General features: G+C 46.8%; 1 protein-coding gene and 2 long non-coding RNA genes across 4 annotated transcripts in view; 1 reads left to right on the plus strand and 2 right to left on the minus strand.

Moving 5' to 3' along the window:
- Positions 1 to 695: 695 nt before the first annotated feature.
- LOC128346257 (uncharacterized) lies at positions 696 to 6,244 on the minus strand. The gene is made up of 2 exons (XR_008316863.1): positions 6,108 to 6,244; positions 696 to 1,163 (listed from the first exon to the last, which is right to left on the minus strand). It is a non-coding gene; the product is annotated as an uncharacterized LOC128346257 (long non-coding RNA).
- A 901-nt stretch (positions 6,245 to 7,145) lies between these two features.
- The window catches only part of LOC128346256 (phospholipid phosphatase 3-like), a 34,955-nt gene continuing 16,575 nt past the window's right edge, over positions 7,146 to 25,525 (plus strand). The window contains exon 1 of one of the 2 annotated variants that reach the window (XM_053299342.1): positions 7,146 to 7,332. In XM_053299342.1, the coding sequence (XP_053155317.1) occupies positions 7,146 to 7,332 (187 nt within the window). Of the gene's footprint in view, positions 7,333 to 10,877; positions 11,060 to 25,525 lie in introns of those variants that run through there. The other variant, XM_053299343.1, reaches the window with a different exon arrangement.
- Positions 17,957 to 23,992, minus strand: LOC128346258 (uncharacterized). Its single transcript, XR_008316864.1, has 3 exons — positions 23,876 to 23,992; positions 23,706 to 23,785; positions 17,957 to 21,082 (listed from the first exon to the last, which is right to left on the minus strand). It is a non-coding gene; the product is annotated as an uncharacterized LOC128346258 (long non-coding RNA).

The following is a 25,525-nucleotide window of genomic DNA, read 5'->3' on the forward strand; positions in this document are numbered from 1 at the left end:
TGCTGCACTTACAGATTTTTTAGTGTTACCACCTCTTCTTTATGCCTACCCCTAAACGGTTAGGGTAAAATTGCAGTCGTTTTTGCACAGAGGAAAAGGTTAGGGTCAAATTCAGGGTAAGAATTAAGATATTGCTTTATTCTTTTCATAGAGTAATCTTTGGAGAACATTCCTGCCCATTTTCATTCCCATCCCTCTGACAACATTGATAGTGTTGTATAGTAGTTTTCATGTTTTAAAAGCTTTTAAAATGCCACTGCAAATTTGGCCACTGTAGGCCCATATATAAAACATGTATATATGCATGTGGTGGATGGGGATTGGATGTCATGCTTCAGACACAAAAGGCTTTAGTATTGAATTAGACACTTTCCAGAATAGGATGCATCCCTCTATTCTCCTTGGGCAGCACTCATTCACTGGTCTAACTCATTCATTGGGGGAACTGACTGATATCCTTATGTTTATTTTCAATCTGTGTTTTGCTTCTGTATAATAGTACATGTGGTTTGGAAGTTCCAACTAAACTGGGCTCCCTTGCAAGAAAAGATTTCACTTACTCCATCTATAAACCAGATTGTTATTGCAGAGCTTGCCCACAAACACTTCTCTGCAATCCCTGATTTTGACTGTCTGAAGCAAAAGGAAGGTCTAACTAGCAGGAGAGAGGGCGACATATTACAAAGATACATGTATAAGAGCCTGGATATTCCTTTTATTGCAAAATTTTCCTCATTACTCATAGGCCAAAAAATTCATTTTGAGCTACTGCAAAATTTGGCAGTTTCTTCTTGGTCCACAAATTACCCTGTATTACATCCTGGGTTTGATCTTTCTTTAATCACTAGCAAAAGTTTGTCAGGGCAAGAAAGGGATGGAAAGTCCTAGTCCTTTCCTCATCCCCACTAACCATCATTCAACAAACTCTCAAAGCAGAGAGTGACTTGACTCACCTATGAATGAATGAACTGTGAATATTTATATACCACTCTTCAACCAAAGTTCTCAATGTGGTTTACACAGAAAAATAAGATGGTCCGCTGTCCCCAAAGGGCTCACAGTCTAAGAAGAAACATAAGGCAGATGCCAGCAACAGCAGATACTAGATACCAGCCACTGGGGGGATGTTGTGCTGGGTTTGGATAGTGCCAATTGCTCTCCCCCTGCAAAATAGAAGAGAATCACCATTTTAAAACATGCATGCTAGCCAAATGAAAAGCATGGTGTGTCAGAGCATTCTCTGCTTCTGGTGGCCAAAACCATTAAAGAAAAGCCATTAAGAACAATTAAGGGTGCTCCTAGGTGCACATCTCCAGTAATGGACTGGGAGCAGGTCTAGGGAGAGTTACCACTGTTCTCCTACCTCAGATCTGTCTACAGTTGGATAAGTACAACAGGAAGAAATAAGAGGGCTCTGAAGCAATGGGTCTCAACATCTCAGGGCAATGCTGCTGCCCACCAGCCATAATCTACCCCACCTCTACCCCAGGCTAACCTATAGGCCACTCTGTACCAGGATAATCCATGGAGCCATAGGGTCAGCTGTACCATTAGGGAGATTGAAGTACTTGACAGAGCAGAATTTAGATGCCCTTAAAGCAGAGTAAAATAGGGGCACTGTTTAGATTTTCCATCTCCAGTGCCAAAATATTTTGGACCAGCTTTTTGATTGCATTTTGCTGAACTTGTACTGACTATGCTCTCAATTTACTACTACTACTACTACTACTACTACTACTACTACTACTACTACTACGGATATTAATATACCACTTTCCAACCGAAGTTCCCAACATGGTTTAGATAGATAGATAGATAGATAGATAGATAGATAGATAGATAGATAGATATGGATCCCTGTCCCCAAAAAGCTCACAATCTAAAAATAAACATCAGACAGACATTAGCAACAGCCAATGGAGGGATGTTGTGCTGGGCCAGTTGCTCTTCCCTTGCTCAATGAAGAGAATCACCACTTTTAAAAGGTGCCTCTTTGCTCAGTTAGCAGGGGACTACCAGTCATCACTTCTCAATAATATTCAGAACTCTACATGGACATTGGCTTCCTCTTTTATGCATTAACACCAAGCTGCCCCATTCTTCCTTTTGGAAAGTTCTGGGCACTTATTGTCATGCAAATAGTCTTGATTGGTGTCCTTGCATGTGTATAGAAAGCAGCAAACTGAAATCCATTGCTTTTACCGTGCTTGTCCCTTCCCTTGCCTTGCTGCTAAAGAAACAGAAGGCAATGCAAAAGACATGTGGGCTGCATTACAAAAAGTTTTGGATTACCCTCCCAGGTAAGATAAAAGCTCTCTTTAGGGTAAATAACCCTGTGAGTATTTCCTCTTTAGGAAATATTTGAAGTAGAAATGGGAAACTTTAGCCCTTTTCAGGCGTTTAAAAAGGTAGGATGCTATACTTATATGCAGCACTCATGTCACAGAATCCCTGAGAATGTGCTCAGAGGCCCTGCTCCCACCCCTCAGAAGATGCTTTGAAACTGCCCCCTCACACTTACAGGGGCTATTCTTACGATCACAAAAATCGGGCTAGGAAAATCCTAGCCCGATTTTTGTGATCGTTAGAACCACCGGGCTCGCAGCCCACCCCTTAGCCCGGGTTTGCGGAGTGAGCGCTCCGCAAACCCGGGCTATCTGCTCGTGAGTAGCTGCAGCGCGGCTCCACGCCGTGGCTCCTCGTGAGTAGACCCCCGGCTGGGAGGCTTAAAAGCAGCCTCCCGGCTCTGGGGTCTCCCCAGTATGCCCTGCGCTTGTGGAGAGATCCTCCTCGTGATGTAGAACACTGGGGTGCCCCAGCATTTGAAAACACAGCAGGGGGGGGGGGCACAGGCTTCTAAGTGCCCTCTCAGGTGGTGAGCCTGGAATTGGATATTTTGATGGGGGAAGAGGAGAAAAAGGTGTTAACTTGAGTCAAGACCATATATCGACATAAATATCTAACCCATTACTTAAATAAGAGATGAACATTATGTTTGTACAGTTTGACTCCTTAAAAGAATGGGGGTGTGTTGTAGTTCCATGAACGAAATTGCTGATGACAGGAACATGACCGCACTTGGTTAACTTTTTTAATGGGCAAATTCACATCTTGAGATTTTTGCATCAGTGATTCATTGGCGAAGTAGGTGGTTCGTCTCAGTTAACAGAATAGCATGTTGGAGAGTGCCACAATTCCAGTTAATCTTGTGTTTGAATCAACAGGAGCACTGTTGACATAGGCCCACAGAAGGGCTCCCGAAGACACTCTGCCAGCCCAAGAAGACGCATCACGTGACCCAAGAAGAGCTCCAAAGCATCTTCTACAAAGGGGCAGGGTATCCTAAGATAAACCTCTTTGATCACAGGATGTCTTTTGGGTGCCCCTAAAATTATTGCCACCATGAGCAATTGCCAGAGCTGCTTGTGCAGTTGGGTCTGCCCTGGACTACTTTGTGGATTTGTCTCGCAAAGGCCTCAAGTCACTGCCTGCCTCGTTTTGAAACAGAACGAGCAGCGCCCCACTCCATAGGGCTGCTGTAACAAACAAAACATTATTCTAAAGCCCCTTTGGCAAGTTCAACATAGTAGACAAAGGATTTATGCCGTTCACAGGGCTGAACATGTAGCCCAACCCTATGAAGAACATACAGTAGTAACATTCCCTCTTGTCTATTAGCACCAGGAACAGAGGACTAGGACTAGGAGGTTTTAACAAAAATGTTTATTTTTGAATCACAAGTAAATAGACATCCCCCACCCCATAAAAGACTCGAAATGACGCAAGCACATGCACACTCAACACACATACACTTTAATTAGCACGAGGAAATCACCATCAGGAAACAGCTCCCCTCATTTTACATAAATAAGGCTAAAACGAAGGTTTTGACTAAAAATATGGATCAGAAATCTAAGGACAGATTTTCTGAAATAAGTGAGTTGAAAGTGGAGAAGAAAATTAAATATCTGGGGGTCTGGCTGACAAACAACAATTCTTTGTTGTTCTCAAATAATTATGTTAAAATATGGAATACAGTGAAAATTTATCTACAAAGATGGTCTAATATGAATTTGTCTTTAATGGGAAGAATTTCAGTGGTGAAAATGAATGTCTTGCCTAAAATGTTATTTCTTTTTCAGACTATTCCTATAATCAACACTTTAACTTGTTTTAAGCAATGGCAGAAGGACATAACTAAGTTTGTTTGGCAAGGGAAAAGACCAAGAATTAATTTTAAGAATTTAACAGATGCAAAGGAAAGAGGTGGTCTTACCCTACCAGACTTAAGGTTGTATTTTGATGCTGTTTGTTTGATGTGGTTAAAAGAATGGATAACATAAAGAAATCCTAGAATACTTGATTTGGAGGGATTTGATAGGTTTTGATGGCATTCATATTTGTGGTATGAAAAAAGTAACATACATAAAGACTTTCTGAATCATTATGTAAGAAGGAGTTTAATGAGGGTATGATTAAAATATAAAAAATGGCTGGAACCTAAAACTCCGTTATGGGTATCTCCGACTGAAGCTTTAACACGTAAAGAAGCAAATATGCAATTGCAATGGGGTACTTATAGGGGTTTGTTATATTTTCAAGAAAAGGACTGTAAGTTAAAGGGTTTAACTGAAGTTCAAAATTTGGTTAGAGATTGGTTTCAGTACCACCAGCTAAATGAAATGTATAAGAAGGATCTTAAAGTTGGATTTGAAGATCAGATGTCGAGATTTGAGAAGGAGATATGTGAAAATGATGAAAAGTTAGTTTCTAAAATGTACAAGCTTTTGCTTTTGGAGGAGAAAAGAGATGAAGTGGTTAAAACGACTATGGTAAAGTGGGCTCAAGATGTGGGGTGTAATATAGAAATGGCAGCCTGGGAAAAATTATGGAAAACTGATTTAAAATTTACAGCATGTTATGCTTTAAAAGAAAATTATTATAAAATGATGTATAGATGGTATTTGACACCAAAAAAATTGGCATTAATGTATAAAAATGTTTCAAACAAATGTTGGAAATGTGGACACTCTGAAGGTACTTTTTTCCATATGTGGTGGACCTGTAGGAAGGCTAAGGCCTATTGGGATATGATATATAATGAGTTAAAGAAAATATTTAAAATGACATTTCCTAAGAAGCCAGAATCCTTCCTGCTGGGAATAACACAAGGAGTATTTTCTACAACTGATTTAACATTTTTTATGTACGCTTCTACGGCAGCCAGAATAATATATGCACAGAAATGGAAGAGCAACGAACTGCCTTTAAAAGAAGATTGGCTGATAAAAATTTTGGAATATGCGGAGATGGCAAAACTTACAGTATTGATAAGAGATCAAAATTTAGAATGCTTTAAAGAAGATTGGAAACCATTCTTGTTGTATCTAAAGAACTATTTTCCTACTATGGATTTTACAGCAGGGTTTGAAATTCAGTAATAATAGCAGGTTGGGTAGATTAAAATCGTGTTTGTAAGGTTTAAATTTATGTTTTGAATTATTATTATAGCAAAGGTAAATTTTATAGCTGATGATTCGCGAAGAGGTGTGAGCAGGAAGTCCATATTTGTTTATTTGTTGTGAATGTTAAGAATATTGTCAAAATCAATAAAAATTTAATTTGCAAAAAAAAGGAAACAGCTCCCCTCCTCATAGAAAGGAATGGGTACAATGGAACTTCAGAAGAACTTCCCGGTGGATCGTAGCCCCAGGAGACATTTCTGCCAGTTTCCCACTCATGGTACTTGACCTTGCCTCGTGCGAGAGTCGAGAAGACGAGGACAGCGCCTCTGCTGACTTAAACCGAAGGGAGAATTCTGCCAGATGCAGCTTCTCCTATCTCATCCATAGTCCTGCAGTGTCGCAAGAAGCGGCACTGGCTGGAATTACCCCTCTGCGCAACTGTTCAAAGAACTGACCCCTTCTTAGATTCTGGAAGTGAAGGAAAGGCTCTCTATGGCCAATATGGGGGGGGGGCGGTCCCGCTGCTCCCCCAAGTCTATCCAGCCTGCCCTTCCCGCCCCCTCCCGAGATCCACCCCGACAATCCTTTCTATCCCTGCCTCTCAGGAGTTTAAGGAGGCCCAGCCAGTCTGATCCTACGCACCTTTACTCAGAAGCAAGCCCGACTGAGCCCACCGGCCTTATTCCCCAATAAGCGGGCCTCCTCGGCTTCCAGCCTTCCCTTCGCTTCCTTCTCCAGGACAGGAGCGCAGGCGAGGGGCGGGGCGCCTTGCTGGGACTGGGAGTAGGGAAGAGAGGAACAGCCGCGCTCGTAGCAGCCACGGAGTTGAGCCGGCCGAGACAGGTCGGGCTTGCGAGTAGAAGCCGCGGCCGGCAGGCTCCGCTGAGCCTTCTCGAGCGGCTGCAGCAGGGACGCACTCACACGCGTGGCGCCCCGCGAGAGGAGGCGGAGCAGGAGCGAGTGCAGGTCTCTGCCCCGCAGCTAGTGCTGCTGCCACCTAGCTTGCCTCACGCCGCAGGCAGGACTCTCGCATTTAGGACGGCCACAGCTTTCCGGCCATCCGACCCCGCTTTGCAAGTGCTGGGCTGGTTCCCCTGCCCTGAGGGAGGCCAGCAATCGAGCCGGGGCATTCTCGTTGCATTTGCGTCTTCCTTTGCCACGCCTCTTGGAAGGACTTGTGGGGACGACCCGCCCGGGCGTGCTGCCCAGGCTGGAGCAATCTGCCCCCTTTGCGACAAGCCCGCTCTTCGTCTCTTACGCTCCCGTAGTAGGTTGTGAATGTGAACATTCCTCCCGCACTGCTGGAAGTTGGTGTGAGTTGCTTGTTTGTTTTGTTGCTTGCCAGGCTGCCTAGCCCATCCACGCTGCCCCTCCCTGCAAGAGGTTTGAAACCCCAGAGCACTCTATCGGCCTCCTCTTGGGACTCTGCAAACTGGTGCCTGCCTGGATTAATCCCCTGCCACACCTGGGTTTCCCAAGTTTTGCTTTCACCCTATCCTGCCATCCACACCAAGAACTACTCTGATTCCTTCTTCATCTTGCTGCTGAGAACCCACAGACTGGATTCCAGCTGATCTCTCCTCCACCCGGGAGCCAAGGATTTGGATCCTGCTTTCATCTCGGTGACTCACAAGCTGGATCCAACCGGATCACACGGCGACCGGTGGGTCTGAAAAGATCATGCAAAAGGAGCACTGCGAACTTCTTCGTGATCAGCCCCGACAGCCTTTGGGGTGGCCTAGAGACCACGGAGATGTCCGTGTGACTGTGCGGAGCCCCAAATCGCCGCCTCGTGACTTTGCTGCTGCTCCAAGAGTCGTGCTGCGGAAGACCTTGGTGGCTGTGGATATTGCTTGCCTGCTTGTGGGTGAGTGGGGCAGAGGGGTGGAGGCACTGTGGTTCTGGCATTTCTGATTGCAGGCACTTACAATATGGGTGAATTAATTCAGACAACCGTTTAAGAAGTACTGGTCGCCTGCTGCATGGCTCGGTCAAGCGGGGAGGAAAACTTTACCGCAGCTGATCCGAATTGGGAAGCAGCTCAGCTGGGAATGGTAAAATCTGCTCCTCACGTGTCAGGACAATGATATCTCACTTTTCAGAGATTACATGCACGTTGTAGTAGAATATTGGTAAGTGGCTGTCTGTCAGAGAGGAGAGCTGGTCTTGTGGTACCAAGCATGACTTGTCCCCTTAGCTAAGTAGGGTCCACCCTGGTTGCATCTCAATGGGAGACTTGATGTGTGAGCACTGCAAGATATTCCCCTCAGGAGATGGAGCCGCTCTGGGAAGAGCAGAAGGTTTCAAGTTCCCTCCCTGGCATCTCTAAGATAGGACAAGATTATTTTTTTTTATAGGACAAGATTTTTTTAATTGAACCAACAAACTACCAAAGCATACAGTACGTTGCCAAAGCACAATTATATACAAAGTGGTTGTTTGTACATGATATATCTACAAAGATTTACACACAAGGATTTGGAAACCCACAAGGTTATGAAGTATATGCAGGTAGTACTGTAACTTGGGGTGGGGGATTTCAAGGCACATCAGGTAATGGGGGGGGTGTTTACATCGGACGTCCATTTCCATAAGGGCTGAGAGAGAGAGCCAGCGTGGTAAAGTGGTTAGAGTGCTAGACTAGGACCGGGGAGACCTGAGTTCAAATCCCCATTCAGGCATGAAACTAGCTGGGTGACTCTGGGCCAGTCACTTCTCTCAGCCTAACCTACTTCACAGGGTTGTTGTGAGGAGGAACTCAAGTATGTAGTACTCTGGGCTCCTTGGAGGAAGAGCGGGATATACATGTAATAATAATAATAATAATAATAATAATAATAATTCCTGCCTGCAATCTTGGAGAAGCTGCTGCCAGTCTGTGTAGGCAGTACTGAGCTAGATGGAGCTATGGTCTGACTCAGTATATGGCAGCTTCCTATGTTAAGTAGTATGTCTGCCCTTAGCGCTTTAGTCTTCCGAACCAGTAGGAAATGGTAATCTGCTCCAGACTAATGCAGCTCAAGCTAAACGTTTGAACTCAGGCAGAAGTTGATTTTAATGGTGTTTTAATGTAAACCGCCCTGAGCCTTTGGAAGGGCGGTATAAAATTTTTAATAATAAATAATAAATAAGTTAGGTAGCCTTAATCTTACAAACTTGCAGTTGCTTAATTTTGAAGTTTGCGGTGCAGACTGTTCACCTTGTTGCAATCCAAGTCATCTGCTATTTAAGCTGGTTAATGTAGACAGTATTGAGATAATAAGGTAGCCAATGCTGAATTCACCAAGTGAGCCTGCCAATTGTGCAAACAGTGAGGGCCTCTCTAAATTGGAACATGTGCTGTCCAAATCTCTGCTCAAATATTCATTTAATTCCTGGAGGGCTTTGGTTCAGCCCTTGGCATTCGTGGCTGTGTGTGTGTGTGTGTGCGTGCATGTGTGCGTGCGCGTGCTTGTGGGGAATGCAGCTGTAAAACACAGCTGCCTGGGGCTGGAGTGTAGAATATATGGCCGAGGCAGGCCTTGGGCAGAATCCAGAATCCAGTTGAATTCCTCTGTATTCAGCCCAGGTCTCTGGGAGTCCAGCCTAGACAGTCACCAACATAATTCAGTTCCGCCCTTTGGCCTGATACTCTGGGCGTTGTGTTTCTCTGCAAGATGCGGCTGTTGGGTAAATGGCTACAGCTCGGTGTCCATGCTGCTGCTTTCTGGACCTCTGAAGGTCATATAGCTGTATCATGATGGATTGTGATGGACGGCACTTTTTTCACTAGCTGTTCAGTTCTGTTCATGCAATGAACGCCAGTTATTCATTGCATGAACATACACCATGCAGCCATGACTGGAACCTGCTCACACACATACCACTCACAGATCGTATTGAAAGGCAATAGGCTGTTCAACTCTCCTTGTATTCCTGATGCTTGGAACCTTTCCTGTCTGCTAGACTCCTTAGCACAGTCAGCAAGCTTTGGTGTTTAATATTTATATATCCCACTCTTCTGCCAAGGAACCCAGAGCGGTGTACGTGGTTGCGTTTCTCCTCACAACAACTTTGTGAGGTAGGTTAGGCTGAGAAAGGAGTGACCAGCCCAGGGTCTCTCCAGTCCTAGTCCAACACTCTAACCACTGCAGCATGCTGTGCCTTTTCCAAAGGCCCTCAGTCCATGTCCCTTGAGCAGAGGTGACCTTGCTGTGAGCCAAGGACAGTCTACACACCCACAAGCACATGCTTTCTGGTGGGAGACATCTTAAGCAGAGAATTGATGACCTGGAATCAAGTGCTTGCTTTCCCTCCAACCACTGATTTCCCCCTCACTCTCCATGTTTATTTCTGGTCATGGGTACAGTTATCGGGGTGAGTGACGGATTAAGCACCCCCTTCTTCCTCACCAAGCCACCTAATGGCGCAGCAGGGAAGCAACTTGCCTAGGGAGCAAGAGGCTGTCAGTTTGAATCCCCGCTGGTATGTTTCCCAGACTATGGGAAACACCTATACTGGGCAGCAGCGATATAGGAAGGTGCTGAAAGGCATCATCTCATACTGTGTGGGAGAGGGCAATGGTAAACCCCTCCTGTATTCTACCAAAGACAACCACAGGGCTCTGTGGTTGCCAGGAGTTGACACCGACTTGACGGCACAATCTTTCTTTTCCTCCCCCCCCCCTTCCTCACCAGACTTCTTCTGAAAATAGCACCCTCCAAGCATCATATTCTCATAGGAAAGCAGTGAAAGGGTTGGGTGCCCCATTATTGCCACATAATGTCTAATGCCAACCTCTAGATGACCAGCAGACAGAACTGGGCCATGGGACATAACCTACTGGGAAGTTCCCCTGAGCAAGCTATGTGGAAATCAGGTTTAATAGGCTTAGGGGTGGATGAAATGTCAGGGCAGGGTCATTGTCCCAAGTTCCCAGAAAACCTTGCCGTGCAAGTGTTCCTACAAATGTCAGGTTCTAATTCTGCTAGTCATGGGGAGGGGCAAGGAGCACGCAGGCCACTCAAGCCCTGGAAGTTAAATTTAGCACCCTGGCTTCTGATTCTGACATTTTCCCCAAATGCCACCCACATGCTATCAAAGTATACCTCTGGACCCATAAGATCTAGAAATGTGCTTTGTGTTAAAAAAAAATTTAACATGCTGAGATTTCCAAGAAGCTAAATCTAGTAACCAGTACCAGATCTGGTGCATGTGTGGAATTGTAGCATACACATAGCCCTGGTTTTCTGTTGGATGATGCTGATTAACCTGTAAGGTCTAGGCAAAGTTAGAGCAACACCCTCCCTCGAACGTGTTGGAGGGAAACCGAGGTTCAAATCTCAGCTCAGCCTGAAAACGCTTGCTCTTGTCTCTTTAAATTACCTTCTGGCAGTGTTCCAGCAGGAAATAGCTTGAAAGAGAGTTGAAAAGAAGGACATGGGATGGTGTTGCACTGGGAGGGAGTGAAGTGCTTGGATATTGGGGACAGATGGGATGCTGTGGCAGAGGGAACTTGAAGCAGCAGGCCTCCGAAAGGGACAAGGAGCTGTGGAAACCTTTTCTGGATATCAGTCAGTTTCTCAGGAGATGCAACCTGTTGTTTCCAAGCTCTGGTATGCAACTGAGCACCAGAGACTTGCATTTTATTGTGTGTGTTTTTAAAGAAAGTTGAGGCAGAGTGCCTTCTGACAATAGTCAACTCCTTTGCACCCCATTGTTACTCCAGCCACTAAGCGATTGGTTGTGATTTCAAGTAGCCTGCTTGTCTCGTGGGGACATATTTTACATTTATTTAATGTGTTCTTGTGTTGATGCAAAAACACACCAAAACTTACCCACGGCAAGCTGAAATGAGAGTGTGTGTGTGTGTGTGTGTGTGTGTGTGTGTATATATATATACCCTGTTTCCCCGAAAGTAAGACCTACCCCGAAAGTAAGACCTAGCAGTAATTTCTGATGTACCTCTAATTGCCCTAGTGCATTTTTGGGGGCTAAAATAAGACACTGTCTTATTTTTGGGGAAACACGGTATATATATATATAGAGAGAGAGAGAGAGCGCGCGCGAGGGAGGGAGGTATGTATGTAGCACTTCTGCAAATACAAAGTGCTTCACGACAAATATTTATATACTTCTTTTCAAAAAAAAGTTTCCAAAGTGGTTTACATGTTAGATTTTGTAACGCTTACAACAGCCCTGTTAAGTAGGTCAGTATCACTCCCATATTGCAGATACAGAGAACTGAGGCTGAGAGTAAATTCAGGGCAGAGGTGAGATTCTAAATGGCTAACTACAGATTTTTACGGTCAGATGGATCCTCTGACTCCAGAACCACAATGGTGCAAACTGTGACATGCTTTTCTATTCCTGAAATGTAACCCTGTTTCTATGAATGAGCAGAGTAGATTGGTTGTGCCCTCTTTGCCAGGGAAACCTCTCTCTCTCTCTCTTGCTGTCAGCCAGGGCGGTGTGTTCTCTGTGCTCAGAAGAGTGATCGTTCAAATTCTGCACCAGAAACATTTGAATTCTGCAGTCAGTATACCTTGGCTTGTATGCATAACCTGTTAGTCATGGGGAAGGCAAAAAGAGCACTGTGGCGCTTTCTCCAGCTCACTAGAAATCCAGCTCAACTCTTGCCTTGTTTCTGCAATTTCACCAGCATTGTCCACACACTTAAGCCAACTTCAGAACTTTCAGGTCCAAGTATGAAAGGTGAAATCCAAAGGATGCTGGGTTCCTTGCAGGCTGGATTACAGAAGTGCAGCATAGCTGCAGTCCTAGCATGTGACTGTCCTCTGGCACTCCTATGGGTCCAAAGTGAAAGGAGGAGAGATGTGAAAACCTGGGGGTGGGGGCAGAATGGGTTTTTTCTGCCACAGATGGAAAAATGGTGGGGGGGGGACTCCTATGAAATAATTTCTCTCTTAGAATGATTAATGGAAATATAGAATTGTGCTTTACAAGGCACAATTCTAAAATATTGCTATCCCCTTCTTTCCATTGCTCTTTTCAAAATGTTGTCTAACTACTATGTAATAGGAAGAGCTTTTCTATAAGACAATGAAAAATATTGGGTAACTACAGTTCTAACCCTGAATAATATAGAATTAGGTGTAACTCTCAAATCTCAGAGGCAGTTTGACCTTTGCCCCTCCATAGGATGCGCTGTCATTTTTACTAGAGGAACCCAAGGACCCAGGCCCACCCCCCACCCCCACTCTGCCCTTCTTTACTTGTGGATTGTTGCCTGTTCTTCTTTTTGATCTGAAGAGTGGTGGATATGCTGCCCTCCTTGGAGATGTTCTCTCACCTCAAAGAACTGTGAAACTGTATCCCTCTTCAGACGTTATAGCCCTGCTTTAGCCATCTACAGCGGGGCGAAGGGAGAGGAAGTCCCACCCCCCACCTCATCACTCATGTGTGCGCCCTGCTGCTCACTGTCAGGAGAGGAGGGACTTGTCTGAAGTGGGCAGAGCCCACCCCGTGATGGTGGGCTCAGATTGGACTGAACTAAAGTCTTGCAATCACGGGAGCACCCACCATCATGAGAAGGGCTCTGCCCACTCCACGCGAGCCCCGTCGTAACCACGGGCAGCGTAGCGCATGCATGAGTGACATGGCGGGGGTGGGACTTCCTCTCCATTCACCCTGCTGTACACGGCTACAGTGGGGCAAAGTCATAATGTCGGAAGCTGCCTCGTGTTTCATTCTTCCTCAGGGAAGCAAGCCGCAGATTGCGTTGCCTGCTTGTGTGGGTAGAGTTAAAAGAAAGACCGGGTGGACTCTACAAGAAGATTGTTGTGGGTAGCAAAGCCCAAGAGAAACCTGAGCATTTAAATTGGGTAGCTTGGAATCTGCTTCCTCCTCGTCCCAACTCATCCCACCCTGACACCAAGATCCACAGAAGGAAGTGCCTAAACAGCTTAGAGGTTTGTCTCTAAGCTCTACATAAATTTGTAGTTACTAGCCGACCCCAAACAGAGCATCTGTTCGCTCTTTGGGGCCGGCTACCTCCCCACCGTGCGCTCTTTGGGGCTGGCTGTTCCCTTCTCCCTCTTGCCCCACTCTCCCTCCCTCCCTTCTGCCCCACACTCTTGCCTCTCTTCCCCTCCCTCCCCCTCCCTTCCACCCCACTCTCTCTTGCCCTCCCTCGCCCTCCCACCCCTCCCTCTCACCCTCCCCTCCCTCTCACCCTCCTGCCCCAGTCTCTCCTGCCCTCTGTCTCCACCCCCTGATCCTCTCTCCTGCCCTCCCACTGATGATCCTCTCTCCTGCCCTCCCACTCCCACCGCCCGCGGCTCCGGCCGGGCCCGCCGCCGCCTCGCCCAGCTTCCTCTGCCGCCTCCTCGCCCGGCCAAGCCCGCCGCCTTGGCTCCTCGGCCTGTCCTCCCCGTCGCTGCCAGGCCGGGCCCGCCAGCAGCCATGGCCGCTGCTGCTGCTGTTCTCCTGGGTGCACCAGCCAATCAGGCACCCCAGCAGCCCAGCCAATCAGCTGGGCTGCCGGGACGCACATTCAAAAGGCACACCCAAGAGAATTAAATATATAGATGATACCTGCAACATTTTAAAAAGAATAAATGCCTCAGTTTTTTTAAAAAAGGAAATTCTGGTGTGCTAGTCTCAGCTGCCCATAGTTCATTTTATGTCTTTAAAACTATGCAGTAAGTTTAAATATGCTACAAAAGTAAGTTGTGCATATATGTCAATTCCCACCCACCCCCAGAAAAAAGGTTTCCCAGGGAAAAACAGAAAACAGTTTTTTATGGCTTCAAAACTTCCTCAAATGTTACGTCTCTAGTGAGGGGGAGTAGCAGGATGGTGTTTGCTCAGCAGTTGTGCTAAACGGGTTGGGGGCGCTGCGCTGTTATAAAGGACTGCGTCCTCCCGTCACACTAACGCATGGATGCCTATGCGGATCCTGTGAACTGCTGCCTCTGCACAACAGTACATGGCACCGTATCATAAAACAAGTAGTGGCATATGTTGAAAAGGGCTTCTAGAGCGATGAGCATTAGCCAGGAGACCAATGAACTAGTTCAGTGTTCTTTATGGAAAGGCCCAGGGACCAGTGGCAACCCCCCATCAACCCTCAGTGCGGTTCCCCAATTGTTTGGGCCTGTGTGAAGCTTCAGCCAAAGCTAAATGCTCTGCACAGTCGCCCTGAAACCATGTGAACGTGACTGTTCCCACCATGCAGTGCTGTGCTTTCAGTGGCGTCGCGAGGACACTGGTGGCTCTTGACCAGGTTGTCGCTGGCAGCCCCAGCTGCGCCCCCTGCATCTGACATCAGTTGTAGGGGTGTGGCTGGGGCCCCAGGCACAGCCCCTGAGATATGGCAGCCTGAATTCTTTGAACCCATTCGCACAGTGGATGCTATGTCCCTGTATGCGTTGCCCAGTGCAAGTGGGCTCCTTTAAGGAAATAGGGAAGGGGCTCAAGAGTGCTCTGTCTAGTCAGGTGTACACAGTGTACAGGACTGGAGAGTGTAGCCCCCTCCCCAGTCCTTTCCACCTAGCCTGCTTGAGAGATGGAGCCATCTCTCTAGAGCCCTGCACTGAGAAAAGTGCAGTACTATATGGAGGTCAGCATAGTGGGGAAATGACTCTTAGACTGAAGTGTTTCTGCAAAGTGGCCTCAGCTTGAAAAATAATGAAGTTCACTGAACTAGTATTTTAGTTGATTAAGCAGTTGGCTGAAATGTAAGGGCTCCTGGATTTATTTTAGTTATGGTGTATTACTGTGAGAAGGAATAAAAAAGAAAATACTTAAAATAAACTTTCCTTCAAACAAGTGGGTAGATTCCCCCTCCCCTCTCCCCCCCCACTCCATTAAATTGCAAGTTCTCTCATATGCTGCTTCCACATTTCAAAAAGCTTCCTTTTCGGAGGTTTTGGGGGAAATACGTTGGTACCTAAATGTGAAGTATTAGGTAATTAATTGTTCGGTTAGGAGGCAGACAGTCAATCAACCGAACACTAAGTGGTGACCAGTCCTAGTTCATATGCAGGGCTGCCAATGAGAGCAGCAAATTATAGCCATCTGTTCTGAGTGTGTGTATGGGGGGCGGGGGGGGTTGACACATTGGTGCCTTCCTTGTGTATACGTTGTCACCTCTGTAATCCTTTTCAAGGACAGTTTTGAAGTAGCTCACTTGAGATTTAAAATGGTGCAGCCAGAAAGATACATGCAGGCTGTGGCTGATTCAACAGGCCAATTGGATGTTTAGCAAAAACTCAACAGGAGAGAAAGTCAAGGTAAAAATTCCTAGTTGCAAAGAACAAAGGCTGTTTGGAGAAGGGAGATAAAGATTAGATGTCCTGTCTCCACCCAGTTAGCACAGGACAAAAAAAGCTCAGTTTGTTGTAAGGAAGACTTGGACTAAAGTGTCATCCAGATGGCAGCTTCTCCCAGTGACTGTAATACTAAACCGAAAGTGGGGGGAATATGTGCTGAGAAGGCGTAGAGCAAGTTCGGATGTAATGAGAAACCATGGTTTCCCACGACGAGGACAAGCTTTAAGTTTGCATGTTCCGGGAACATGCAAATTGTGGTTTGATTGAATTGTGGTTTGATAGTCTTGCTTGTTCTCACTGGAGCCGACAAAACATAGTGTGGGGTGTCAGTTTGTTTCTGGAGTGAAAGCAAAAGCTTTAGCCCTCCTCCTCTCACATGCAAACAAGAGGGGAACATTCTGAGAGGAGGAGGGCTAAAGCTTTTGCTTTAGCCCTCCTCCTTTAGCCCTCTTCCAAGGAAAAAGCCTGATAACACACACCTTAGTAGAAGTGAGGCTCAGTTTCTGATTTACATAGAGGGAGACATAACCATTTGGGGGTAACTTCGTGTGTGTGTGTGTGTGTGTGTGTGTGTGTGTGTGTGCGCGCGCGCGCACGTGCGCTCTCCAAGTTGTAATTCCCACCACATCTCTTTTATTATCAAATGCACCTGCACGTACAATATAGTCAGCCCATCAAAGGCCTATAAATTAATTGATCAACTTGATATAACTCACTCAGAGAAGTAGCAACTAGAAGTAGGAGGATCAGATTTCAAGCAACAGTTGCTGGTTTGCAGTGCGCAGTGTGGAAATGACTTGATAAGCAAGCCAGAGGTTGCCAGTTCGAATCCCCGCTGGTATGTTTCCCAGACTATGGGGAACACCTTTACCGGGCATCAGCGATATAGGAAGATGATGAAAGGCATCATCTCATACTGCGCAGGGGATGGTAATGGTAAACTGCTCCTGTATTCTACCAAGAAAACCACATGGCTCTGTGGTCACCAGGAGTCGACACCGTGCCGATGGCACACTTTACCTCTATTTTACCTATGCCTGAGCTTGCTTTTGGACGGGCAGTGGCTAGCATGGGGATTACCACAGTCTCTGTGTGGTTGTGGAAGTGCTCATTCATTGCACTAGGCACTGAGACAAGGAGCATCCCAGATGCTCTCTCCTCTATGGGTCCAAACTGGCAAGTCATTTTAAGGGTCAGCTCAGAGGTCACCACAACTGCAGGGTGAGTTTCAGAGCCATTAAGTGCGGCAGAGTGTATGGGGGAGAGGTCTGACCCAAGGGGACCCTTGAAGGAGTGCAGTCCACTCTGTTCTGTGCAGTTCACATTCAGTTCATGGGGGCTTGTCCTGAAGAATTTCTCAGCGGATTGTGCCCCCATGTTAATCAGTGAGTGGGGAGGGCATGTGTGTTCTCCCAGTTCTGTATAAGACCCAAGTCCGTCTATTCTAAAATGGGCTAGCTATCTTGCATACCAGCTAGAAACTTGGAATAGATTGTTCATAAACGGCACAGAGATAGAAACGATAGTCATACTCTCCAACATATGTTCGATGAAAATAGGCACGCTGGTTTTATGTTTCGTGAGGGAGTGGTCCCCTCTCTGCAGAGACAAGATGCTCTTACCATAGGCACCCCCTTACTAAAGATTTCTGTAAGCCATTTTGTGACTAACTGGCCAGCCAGATGCCTCACTGAACCCTACAAACAGACCACAAAGGCAATAGATACTGCCTCTAAACCTGAAGGCTCCATTTAGGCATTCCTGCTAAATGGCCTAATGGTCACTGATAAGACCTATCCTCCATGAACCTAATTACCTTCTAAAGCCATCTAAGCTAGTGGTCAGTTGCCACACCTTGAGGCAGTGCATTCCATACAGGAATAATGTGCTGTGTGAAGAAGTACATACTCCTGCCTGCCTTGAGTCTTCCACCAATCAGTTTCATTGAGTAATCCTGAATTTTAATACTGTATTACTGGAGAGTGGTCCACTTTATCTACCATGCCAAATTTTGTAAACATCTATTGCCTCACACACCCCTAGTTGTCTATTTTTCTTAGCAAAAAGCTGCAAACACTTTAGCTTTTCCTCTTAGGGCACCCCCCCATCCACTACATACCAGCAATTGGTAAACTTTTCTTTTTTTAAAAAAGTGTGTGTGTAGTGTCTTTGAAACAAGTGCAGGTGGAAGGAAGGCATGAAATCGAATAAAAATATTATTTTTGTTTACACAGTCAGACAAGTGCTATTGACTTGTTTGTTTTATCCAGACATTGAGTCCTTCCTAAGGACCTGGGATGCCTGAATTTTATTATCAATATTGTTGCTGCTGTTATTATTATAGATATCGTCGTGAATATAGGCTGTTCCCAGTAAAGTTGCTTTTTGTAATTGGCTGGTGGTGATTTCTGTGGCCCCTATGGTGTTGAGGTGCTCTTCAAGTTGTTTTGGAATTGCACCTAGGGCGCCAATTACTACTGGGATTATTTTGGTCTGTTTTTGCCACAGCCTTTCAATTTCAATTTGTAGATCTTTGTATCTTGTTGTTTTTTTCTATTTCTTTTTCTTCTATTCTGCTATCACCTGGTATTATTATATTTGGTTTACACAGTCAGACAGGTGTTATTGACTGGTTTGTTTTATCCAAACATCGAGTCCTTCCCAAGACCTGGGATGGCTGAATTTTATTGTCAATTGTTATAGATATTGTCGCAGAATATAGGCTGTTCCCAGTAAAGCTGCTTTTTGGAATTGGCTGATGGTGATTTCTGTGGCCCCTATGGTGTTGAGGTGCTCTTCAAGGTCTTTTGGAACTGCACCCAGGGTGCCAGTGACCACTGGGATTATTTGGGTCTTTTTCTGCCACAGCCTTTCAATTTCAATTTGTAGATCTTTGTATTTGGTGATTTTTTCTATGTCTTTTTCTTCTATTCTGCTATCACCTGGTATTGTTGCTATGTCGATTATTTTAACTTGTTTTTCTTTCTTCTTGACTACAGTTATATCTGGTGTATTGTGTGGCAGATGTTGGTCTGTTTGTAGTCGGAAGTCCCATAATATTTTTACATCTTCATTTTCTTCAACTTTTTCAATTTGATGGTCCCACCAATTTTTGGCTACAGGTAGCTTGTATTTTTTGCAGATGTTCCAGTGTATCATCCCTGCTACCTTGTCATGCCTTTGTTTGTAGTCAGTCTGTGTGATCTTTTGACAACAGCTGATTAGGTGGTCCACTGTTTCATCTGCTTCTTTACAAAGGTGGCACTTGCTGTTTGTGGTTGATTTTTCAACTTTTGCTCTTATTGCATTTGTTCTTAGTGCCTGTTCTTGCACAGCCAGTATTAAACACTCTGTTTCTTTCTTCAAGTTGTTGTTGTTGTTGTTGTTATTGTTATTTATTAGCAGATCATATGAAACTGCTTTATCCCAAATCGGAGCACTGGTTCCTCCAGCTCCATATTGTCTGACTGGTAACAAGTCTGCAGGGTTAAGAATATAAGAGCACCCCCGCTGGATCAGGCCTAAGGCCTATCTAGTCCAGCATCCTGTTTCACACAGTGGCCCACCAGATGCCTCTGAGAAGCCCACAGGCAGGGGGTGAGGGCTTACCCTCTCTCCTGCTGTTGCTCCCCTGCAACTGGTATTGAGAGGCATCTTGACTCCGAGGCTGGAGGTAGCCTGTAGCCATGTCCTCCATGACTTTGTCTAAGCCCTTTTTCAAGCCATCCAAGCTAGTGGCCATCACCACATCCTGTGGCACATAATTCCATAGGTTTCAGACAGGGGTCTTTCCCAGCCTTACATGAAGATAGCAGGGATTGAATTTGGGATAATTTTGCACATGCAGAACATGTGCTCTACCTCTGAATTACAGCCCTTCCCCCAGGTCATTCAAAGCCCAGGCAGGTTTGGAGGACTTTATTAATCTATTAATATTCCTGATTTGACTACACTGCCTTGTCCTTGCATACCACAACTCTTCCCTGTGGATCCTACAGGTGGGAGGTGGGAGGAAGACTGAATAGTGAGCAGATTGGCTGACAAGTAGAGGGGCTCCCATAAAGAGACTCTAGAGGGCTGCAGATAAGGCCAGAATCTGAATGCTACCCCAGCAAAGACCTATTGCCTGACCCAGAGGCATTTACAGCCCAGCCAGGCCAGTGAGAAACAGTAGGTGATAGAGCCATGTCAGAACCCAGGAAGAGAAAATAGTTTCTTTTCCCCCAATGGCTCATTGCAAGGAGCAAGAATATATAGAGGCGATTCTCACGATCGGCCAAAATCGGGCTAAGGGAACCTAGCCTGATTTCTGCCAAGCATGAGAACCACTGGGCTCGCAGGCGAGCCTGGTTTCTCCAAAGCGGGTGACGCGCTGAAATACCCCTCCCCTTAAATGGGGTCAGCGGAGTGAGCACTCCGCTAACCCCGTTTTTTGGATTGTGTATTTCCACACCGCGGCAACACATGAAGAGACCCCCACCGGGAGGCTGAAACAAGCCTCCCGGCCCTGGGGGTCTCTCCAGGATGCCCCGCATACTCGCATACTGGGCCTTCCAGGGGGTGTGCAGCCCCCGATCCCCGCAGCCTCCACCTGCACCGTGATGGAGCCGGCAGTCATGTGGGCGGTCGATCCAGCTGCCCAGGGCAGACTGTATGATCATCTGCGGGGAGAGTGGGCTAAGCCCACTTTCCCCTCAAACCCCCTTCTGGCGAGTCTCACTGATTGTGAGACTTGACTCCTAGAGTAGGATGGTTCTGGTGTGAGACCCAGCTTTCCCTGACCCCGCCTTAGCCACTGCTTGCCACAGGTCTCTAGTCCTGCTATGTATTAGTTGCAGAGGAGCAACAGCAAGATGAAAAACAGACAAACTATTAAATCAGACAGGCAACTATTAATCTATGGAATCGAATTAATCGATAGAATTCTCTGCCATGGGATGGGGTGATGACTAGCAGCTTGGATGGTTTTAAGTGGGGCTTAGACAGATTCATGGAGGACAAGTCTACCAATGGCTACTAGGCTTGATGGCTATAAGTTCAGAGGCAGGATGCCTCCAAGCACAATTTGCAGGGGAGTAAGGGCCGGTGAGAGGCATGTCTTCATTTCCTGCTTGTGGGCTTTCCAGAGGCATCTGGTTGGCCATTGTGGGAAATGGGATGCTGGACTAGATAGATAGACCTTGGGCCTGATCCAGCAAGGCTCTTCTTATGTGGACTTGTCTTCCTTTTGGCCTCCCTTCAACTTTATGTAGAGGCGAGCTGGTCCCAAGTTTCCTTCCTGGCATCGCCAAGATAGGGCTGAGAGAGATTCCTTCCTGCAACCTTGGAGAAACTGCTGCCAGTCTGTGAAAGCAATACAGAGCTAGATGGACCTATGGTCTGACTCAGTATATGGCAGCTTCTGTTCCTGTATTCATGCAGAACATGCACATGTAAACATGTGATCCTACATGTTTCATTCTTGCAGAAATTGTATGTATTACCATTTAACCATTCTTTTAGGAGAGGAGAGCTGGTCTTGTGGTAACAAGCATGACTTTGTCCCCTTAGCTGAGCAGGGTCCACCCTGGCTGTATATGAATGGGAGACTTGGTGTGTGAGCACTGTCAGATATTCCCCTCAGGGGATGGAGCCATTCTGGGAAGAGCAGAAGGTTCCAAGTTCCCTCCCTGGCATCTCCAAGAAAGTGCTGAGAGAGATTCCTGCCTGCAACCTTGGAGAAGCTGCTGCCAGTCTGGGTAGACAATACTGAGCTGGATGGACCAAGGGTCTGACTCAGTATATGGCAGCTTCCCATGTTCCTATATATTAGACTTACAACATTTAAAAATACACAATTGATCATCTCCCATCTCTCTCCCCCTCCCCCCGCACCCTTTCCAGTATCTGAGCTCTCCTTACATGGAAGGGTTCTGCTATCGCAGATTGCTCCACAGTGTCTCATTACTCTCCTTCCTCCCCTCATCATTTAGTAACTGATGGATGAAAGCGCGCGTGCACACACCCCACAAAACACGATTCCTAACTGATCCCAGCCCACTCTTTGCTTCTGCGAGTTCCTCCTCCTCCTCCTCCCCCCCTGAGCTGGGGAGAGATCACAGGCTGAGTCTTGCTCTCTTGGATGTTGCTGTGGGAGGGGGCCAGGCAGGCTGGCAGGCAGGTTGCTGCCTGTTTCACAGGCCAGAAGCAACACCCTGTGGATCAGCGCCCGAGGAGTGTCACTCAGGGCCTGGTATGGGGCCCTCCTCAGGAAGCAGCTCCATGCAGGGGCCAGAGCTCTCCCGTGCAGCTGCCTCGTGAGGGTGGGAACAATGCAGCGGTGTGGTCTCGGGGCTTTGCAGCCGTGCAGTGTGTTCAGTGTGAGAGCCAGGCAAGGCAACGAATGGCACTTCAGAATCTGCAGCGAGCCGTGCCCGGTGGTGGCAAGCCACCCCATGCATCAATTGCATTCCTGTGGGGTGCCACAGAACCCTGGCACCGAGTGCCCCAGGCCCTGCAACATGGCCAGGCCTTTCCTCTCCAACCCCAGCGGGCCTCTGCCAGGCTGACCACAACACCTGAGCCCTTGGCTCTGGGCAGCCAGCCAAGAAAACCAGTGGAAATGCCTCAGTGCAGCCAAGAACATGTATATTAATAGCCCTCTCCAAGTGCCAGGGAATCTCTATGTACGGGAAGGCTGTGGCACCATATAAGGTGGAGCTAGGGGCACGGGGCGGGGGTGGGGGTGGGGGTGGGGGTGGGGGACTCCCGCAGGGGTCTGTTGTAAGACCCTGGAAAGCTGATTGTAAGCTGGCAAGCAAGACTTGTTCTTTCTTTACAAAGAATAAAAGTAGAGAGCATCAAATGAGTTAGCATCTAAAGCAGGGGTTCCCAACCTTTTAAAACAGATGTACCCCCTCTGTTCCAACCCTTCATCTTGGGTACCCCAGAGAGAGAGTGTACACATAACCATAACAATTTTAAATGCTATGGTTATGTGGCAGACTGCTCCAGTCACCGGCTTACATCCACATTAAGTTACTCGTGAGTAAAGGTAAAGTGTGCTGTCGACTCCTGGTGCCCACAGAGCCCTGTGGTTGTCTTTGGTAGAAGAATACAGGTGGGGCTTGCCATTGCCATCTCCCGCACAGTATGAGATGATGCCTTTCAGCACCTTCTTATATAGCTGCTGCCTAATACTGGTGTTTCTCATAGTCTGGGAAACATACTGGCAGGGATTCGAACCAGCAACCTCTGGCTTGCTGATCAAGTCATTTCCCTGCTGCGCCATTAGGTGGCTTTACTTGTGAGTACTGCCATTGAAATTAATAAGTACTTATCCCATTAATTTAAGACCGATTTTGAATGGCTGGATCTGGGTGTAAATCAGAGACTGGAGTAGCCCATCTCATAACGGTAACATTTAAATGTGTGTGTATGTATGTATGTATACAGTATTGTATACATTAAAAAAAACACATTTAAGTGTTACTGTTAGGAAGACAGGCTACTACAGTCACTGGCCCACACACCAATAAACCCATAAACTGTATTGGTGAAATTAATGGGTCAAGTTTACTTGTTTCATTAGTTTCAATGGGAGTACTCGGTGCTCACTTTCTGCAACCTGTCAGTCAAGCTGAGGGGAGAGGTATGCAGCACTTCAGAATGTAGCCAGCCAATCAAGAGTAGAAGGGGAGGCTCTTCGCCCTCCTCCCTCCCCCTCTGTAGCAGACATGTGGGCTTGAAGCCAGCGACTCTCAGATGGGGAACGAATAGCACAGCTGCAGCATGGGGAGGCAGGAGAGCTCTGAGTCGTATCCTCTGGGAGCCCTTCAAGTACCCCTAGGGGTATTAGTGCCCCCAGTTGCAAGCCCCTAATCTGAATAATCATAATTCTTATAACACTTAAAGGGAGTATAGCACTGATATGCTAGCCTGCTTGCACGCTTGCAAGTTGTGATGTGTGCTTTTGTATACTTCTCACCTGTATGGTTCAAAAGGACCTGTGGCTGTTGTAAGGCGGCCTGCATCTGTTCCCGCAGGTGCACAAAATCAAGGTCATACCTGTGAAAATCAAAACAAAATCAAGGTCATATGTGTGACCCCATCCCTAACACGATCCCACCCCAAATGAGAGCGGATTCACGATCTTACTTTCCATGCGGGGAACGTGCTCTAGTAGATGGAGGGAACAGGGTCCAGTTCATGTTTCTCTTGACATCTCTGGGTAGCGTAGACCAGGCACTGATCTCGGCCCTGGCTCTGGTCGGGGTGTGTGTGTGTGTGTGTGTGTTGGTTGCTTTTCTGTCTATATATAGCCTGCCACACACACACACACACACACACACACACACACACACACACACACACATATCTTGCTGTCCCGGAGAAGGGCAAAGTGGCTGGATTCCAACAGATTCCATTGGCAAACTGGAGCTTTCTCAGAGAGCCTGAGAGAGAGGCTAGTCATCAAGTCCATGGATGCCTGTTCCCAGCCCAGCTGTCCCCTCCAGGCTTAGGTGGCTGACAGAGAACCCCTGATTGTCTTGGCCTGTGGCATTCTCCGCCTTGGCGGCTCCTGTGCCCCAGCTGTCTGTGCAACCTGACCTGGTGAGTGTGCCCTTTGCTAGGCCACAGAGATGGCTGCACTCCAGCAGTATCCCTGCTTCTTACTTACTACTTGTATCCTGCTCTTCCTCCAGCACGTGTGAGACAGAGTTAGGCTGAAAGAAAGTGACTGGCCACAGACCCTTGCAGTGAGCTTCGTGGCCAAGAAAGGGGTTTGAACTTGGATTCTGGTTTCTCCTGTCCAAGCCTCACACTCACCATTGTACCACACTTCCTCTCTTGTTGCACTCTTAGCACCCCCTGCTGGGATATCTGCACAGCTGCCAAGGAAAGGAGCCGGTTGTGTCTTCATTGTATATTAGAAGCTGGTGGTTTGCTTGCACAGAAGTGTTAGCAGCACATAGTGACCCTCTCCTATTTATACGGCAGGTGGAGTCCAAAACCAATGATATCTTGCCATGGAAATAGATACACTGAGTTGTTCCTAAAGAAGGAATCCAAAATGGATTGGCCTCCAGCATTTTTGTTCCTTTTTTTTTTTTTTTACAATAAACTGCTTCCTAACACAAGCTAAGGTTTTCTATCCTCTCTATTCCAGAATATACAATATTAACAATGCCTTGGTGGGCATTGTCATGCACAGGATGGCTTATAAACTTCACTCCATGAAAACCAAACATTCCTTAAGACACATTCATGGAGGACAGGTCGAGTAATAGCTACTGACCATGATGCAAAATAGAACCTTCATGTTCAGAGGCAGTATATCTCTGAAAACCAGATCTTGGGGACAATCAACAAAGAGGGTCTAGCAGCTTTAGCTGCCGGGGGCGGGGGGGGGGGGTGTTTACATGGCTCATCATTTTGTAGAAGCATTCCCATTTGCCCAAGTAGATTGGATCATTTCCAGAAGTCTTCCCAAATTCCAAAATCTTGCATTGGGAAGGCCTTAGGTGTGGTAACTGGAATATCCCCCTGCATGGGGCGGGGACTCTGTGTGTCAAGCCTTAAAATTGGGACATGTCGTGTCCCAGGAAATGCATGCCAAAACTCTTGCATAGAAAAAGCTGTACTTGGAACACCTTGTCCCATGCCCCAGGGCTCCGATGCGTGGTTTCACATTCCAGTCTCCCGTATGTGGCAAATATCACTTGTCCTCCCAGGGCGGCTGCTGGAGTGAAAGGGAGAAATCTGTTTCTCTGGTCTGGGGATGGGGTTGGCTACCTGCAGCCATTT

This window comes from Hemicordylus capensis, chromosome 2, assembly GCF_027244095.1.
Source record: "Hemicordylus capensis ecotype Gifberg chromosome 2, rHemCap1.1.pri, whole genome shotgun sequence".
In the NCBI taxonomy this organism is placed as follows: domain Eukaryota; kingdom Metazoa; phylum Chordata; class Lepidosauria; order Squamata; family Cordylidae; genus Hemicordylus; species Hemicordylus capensis.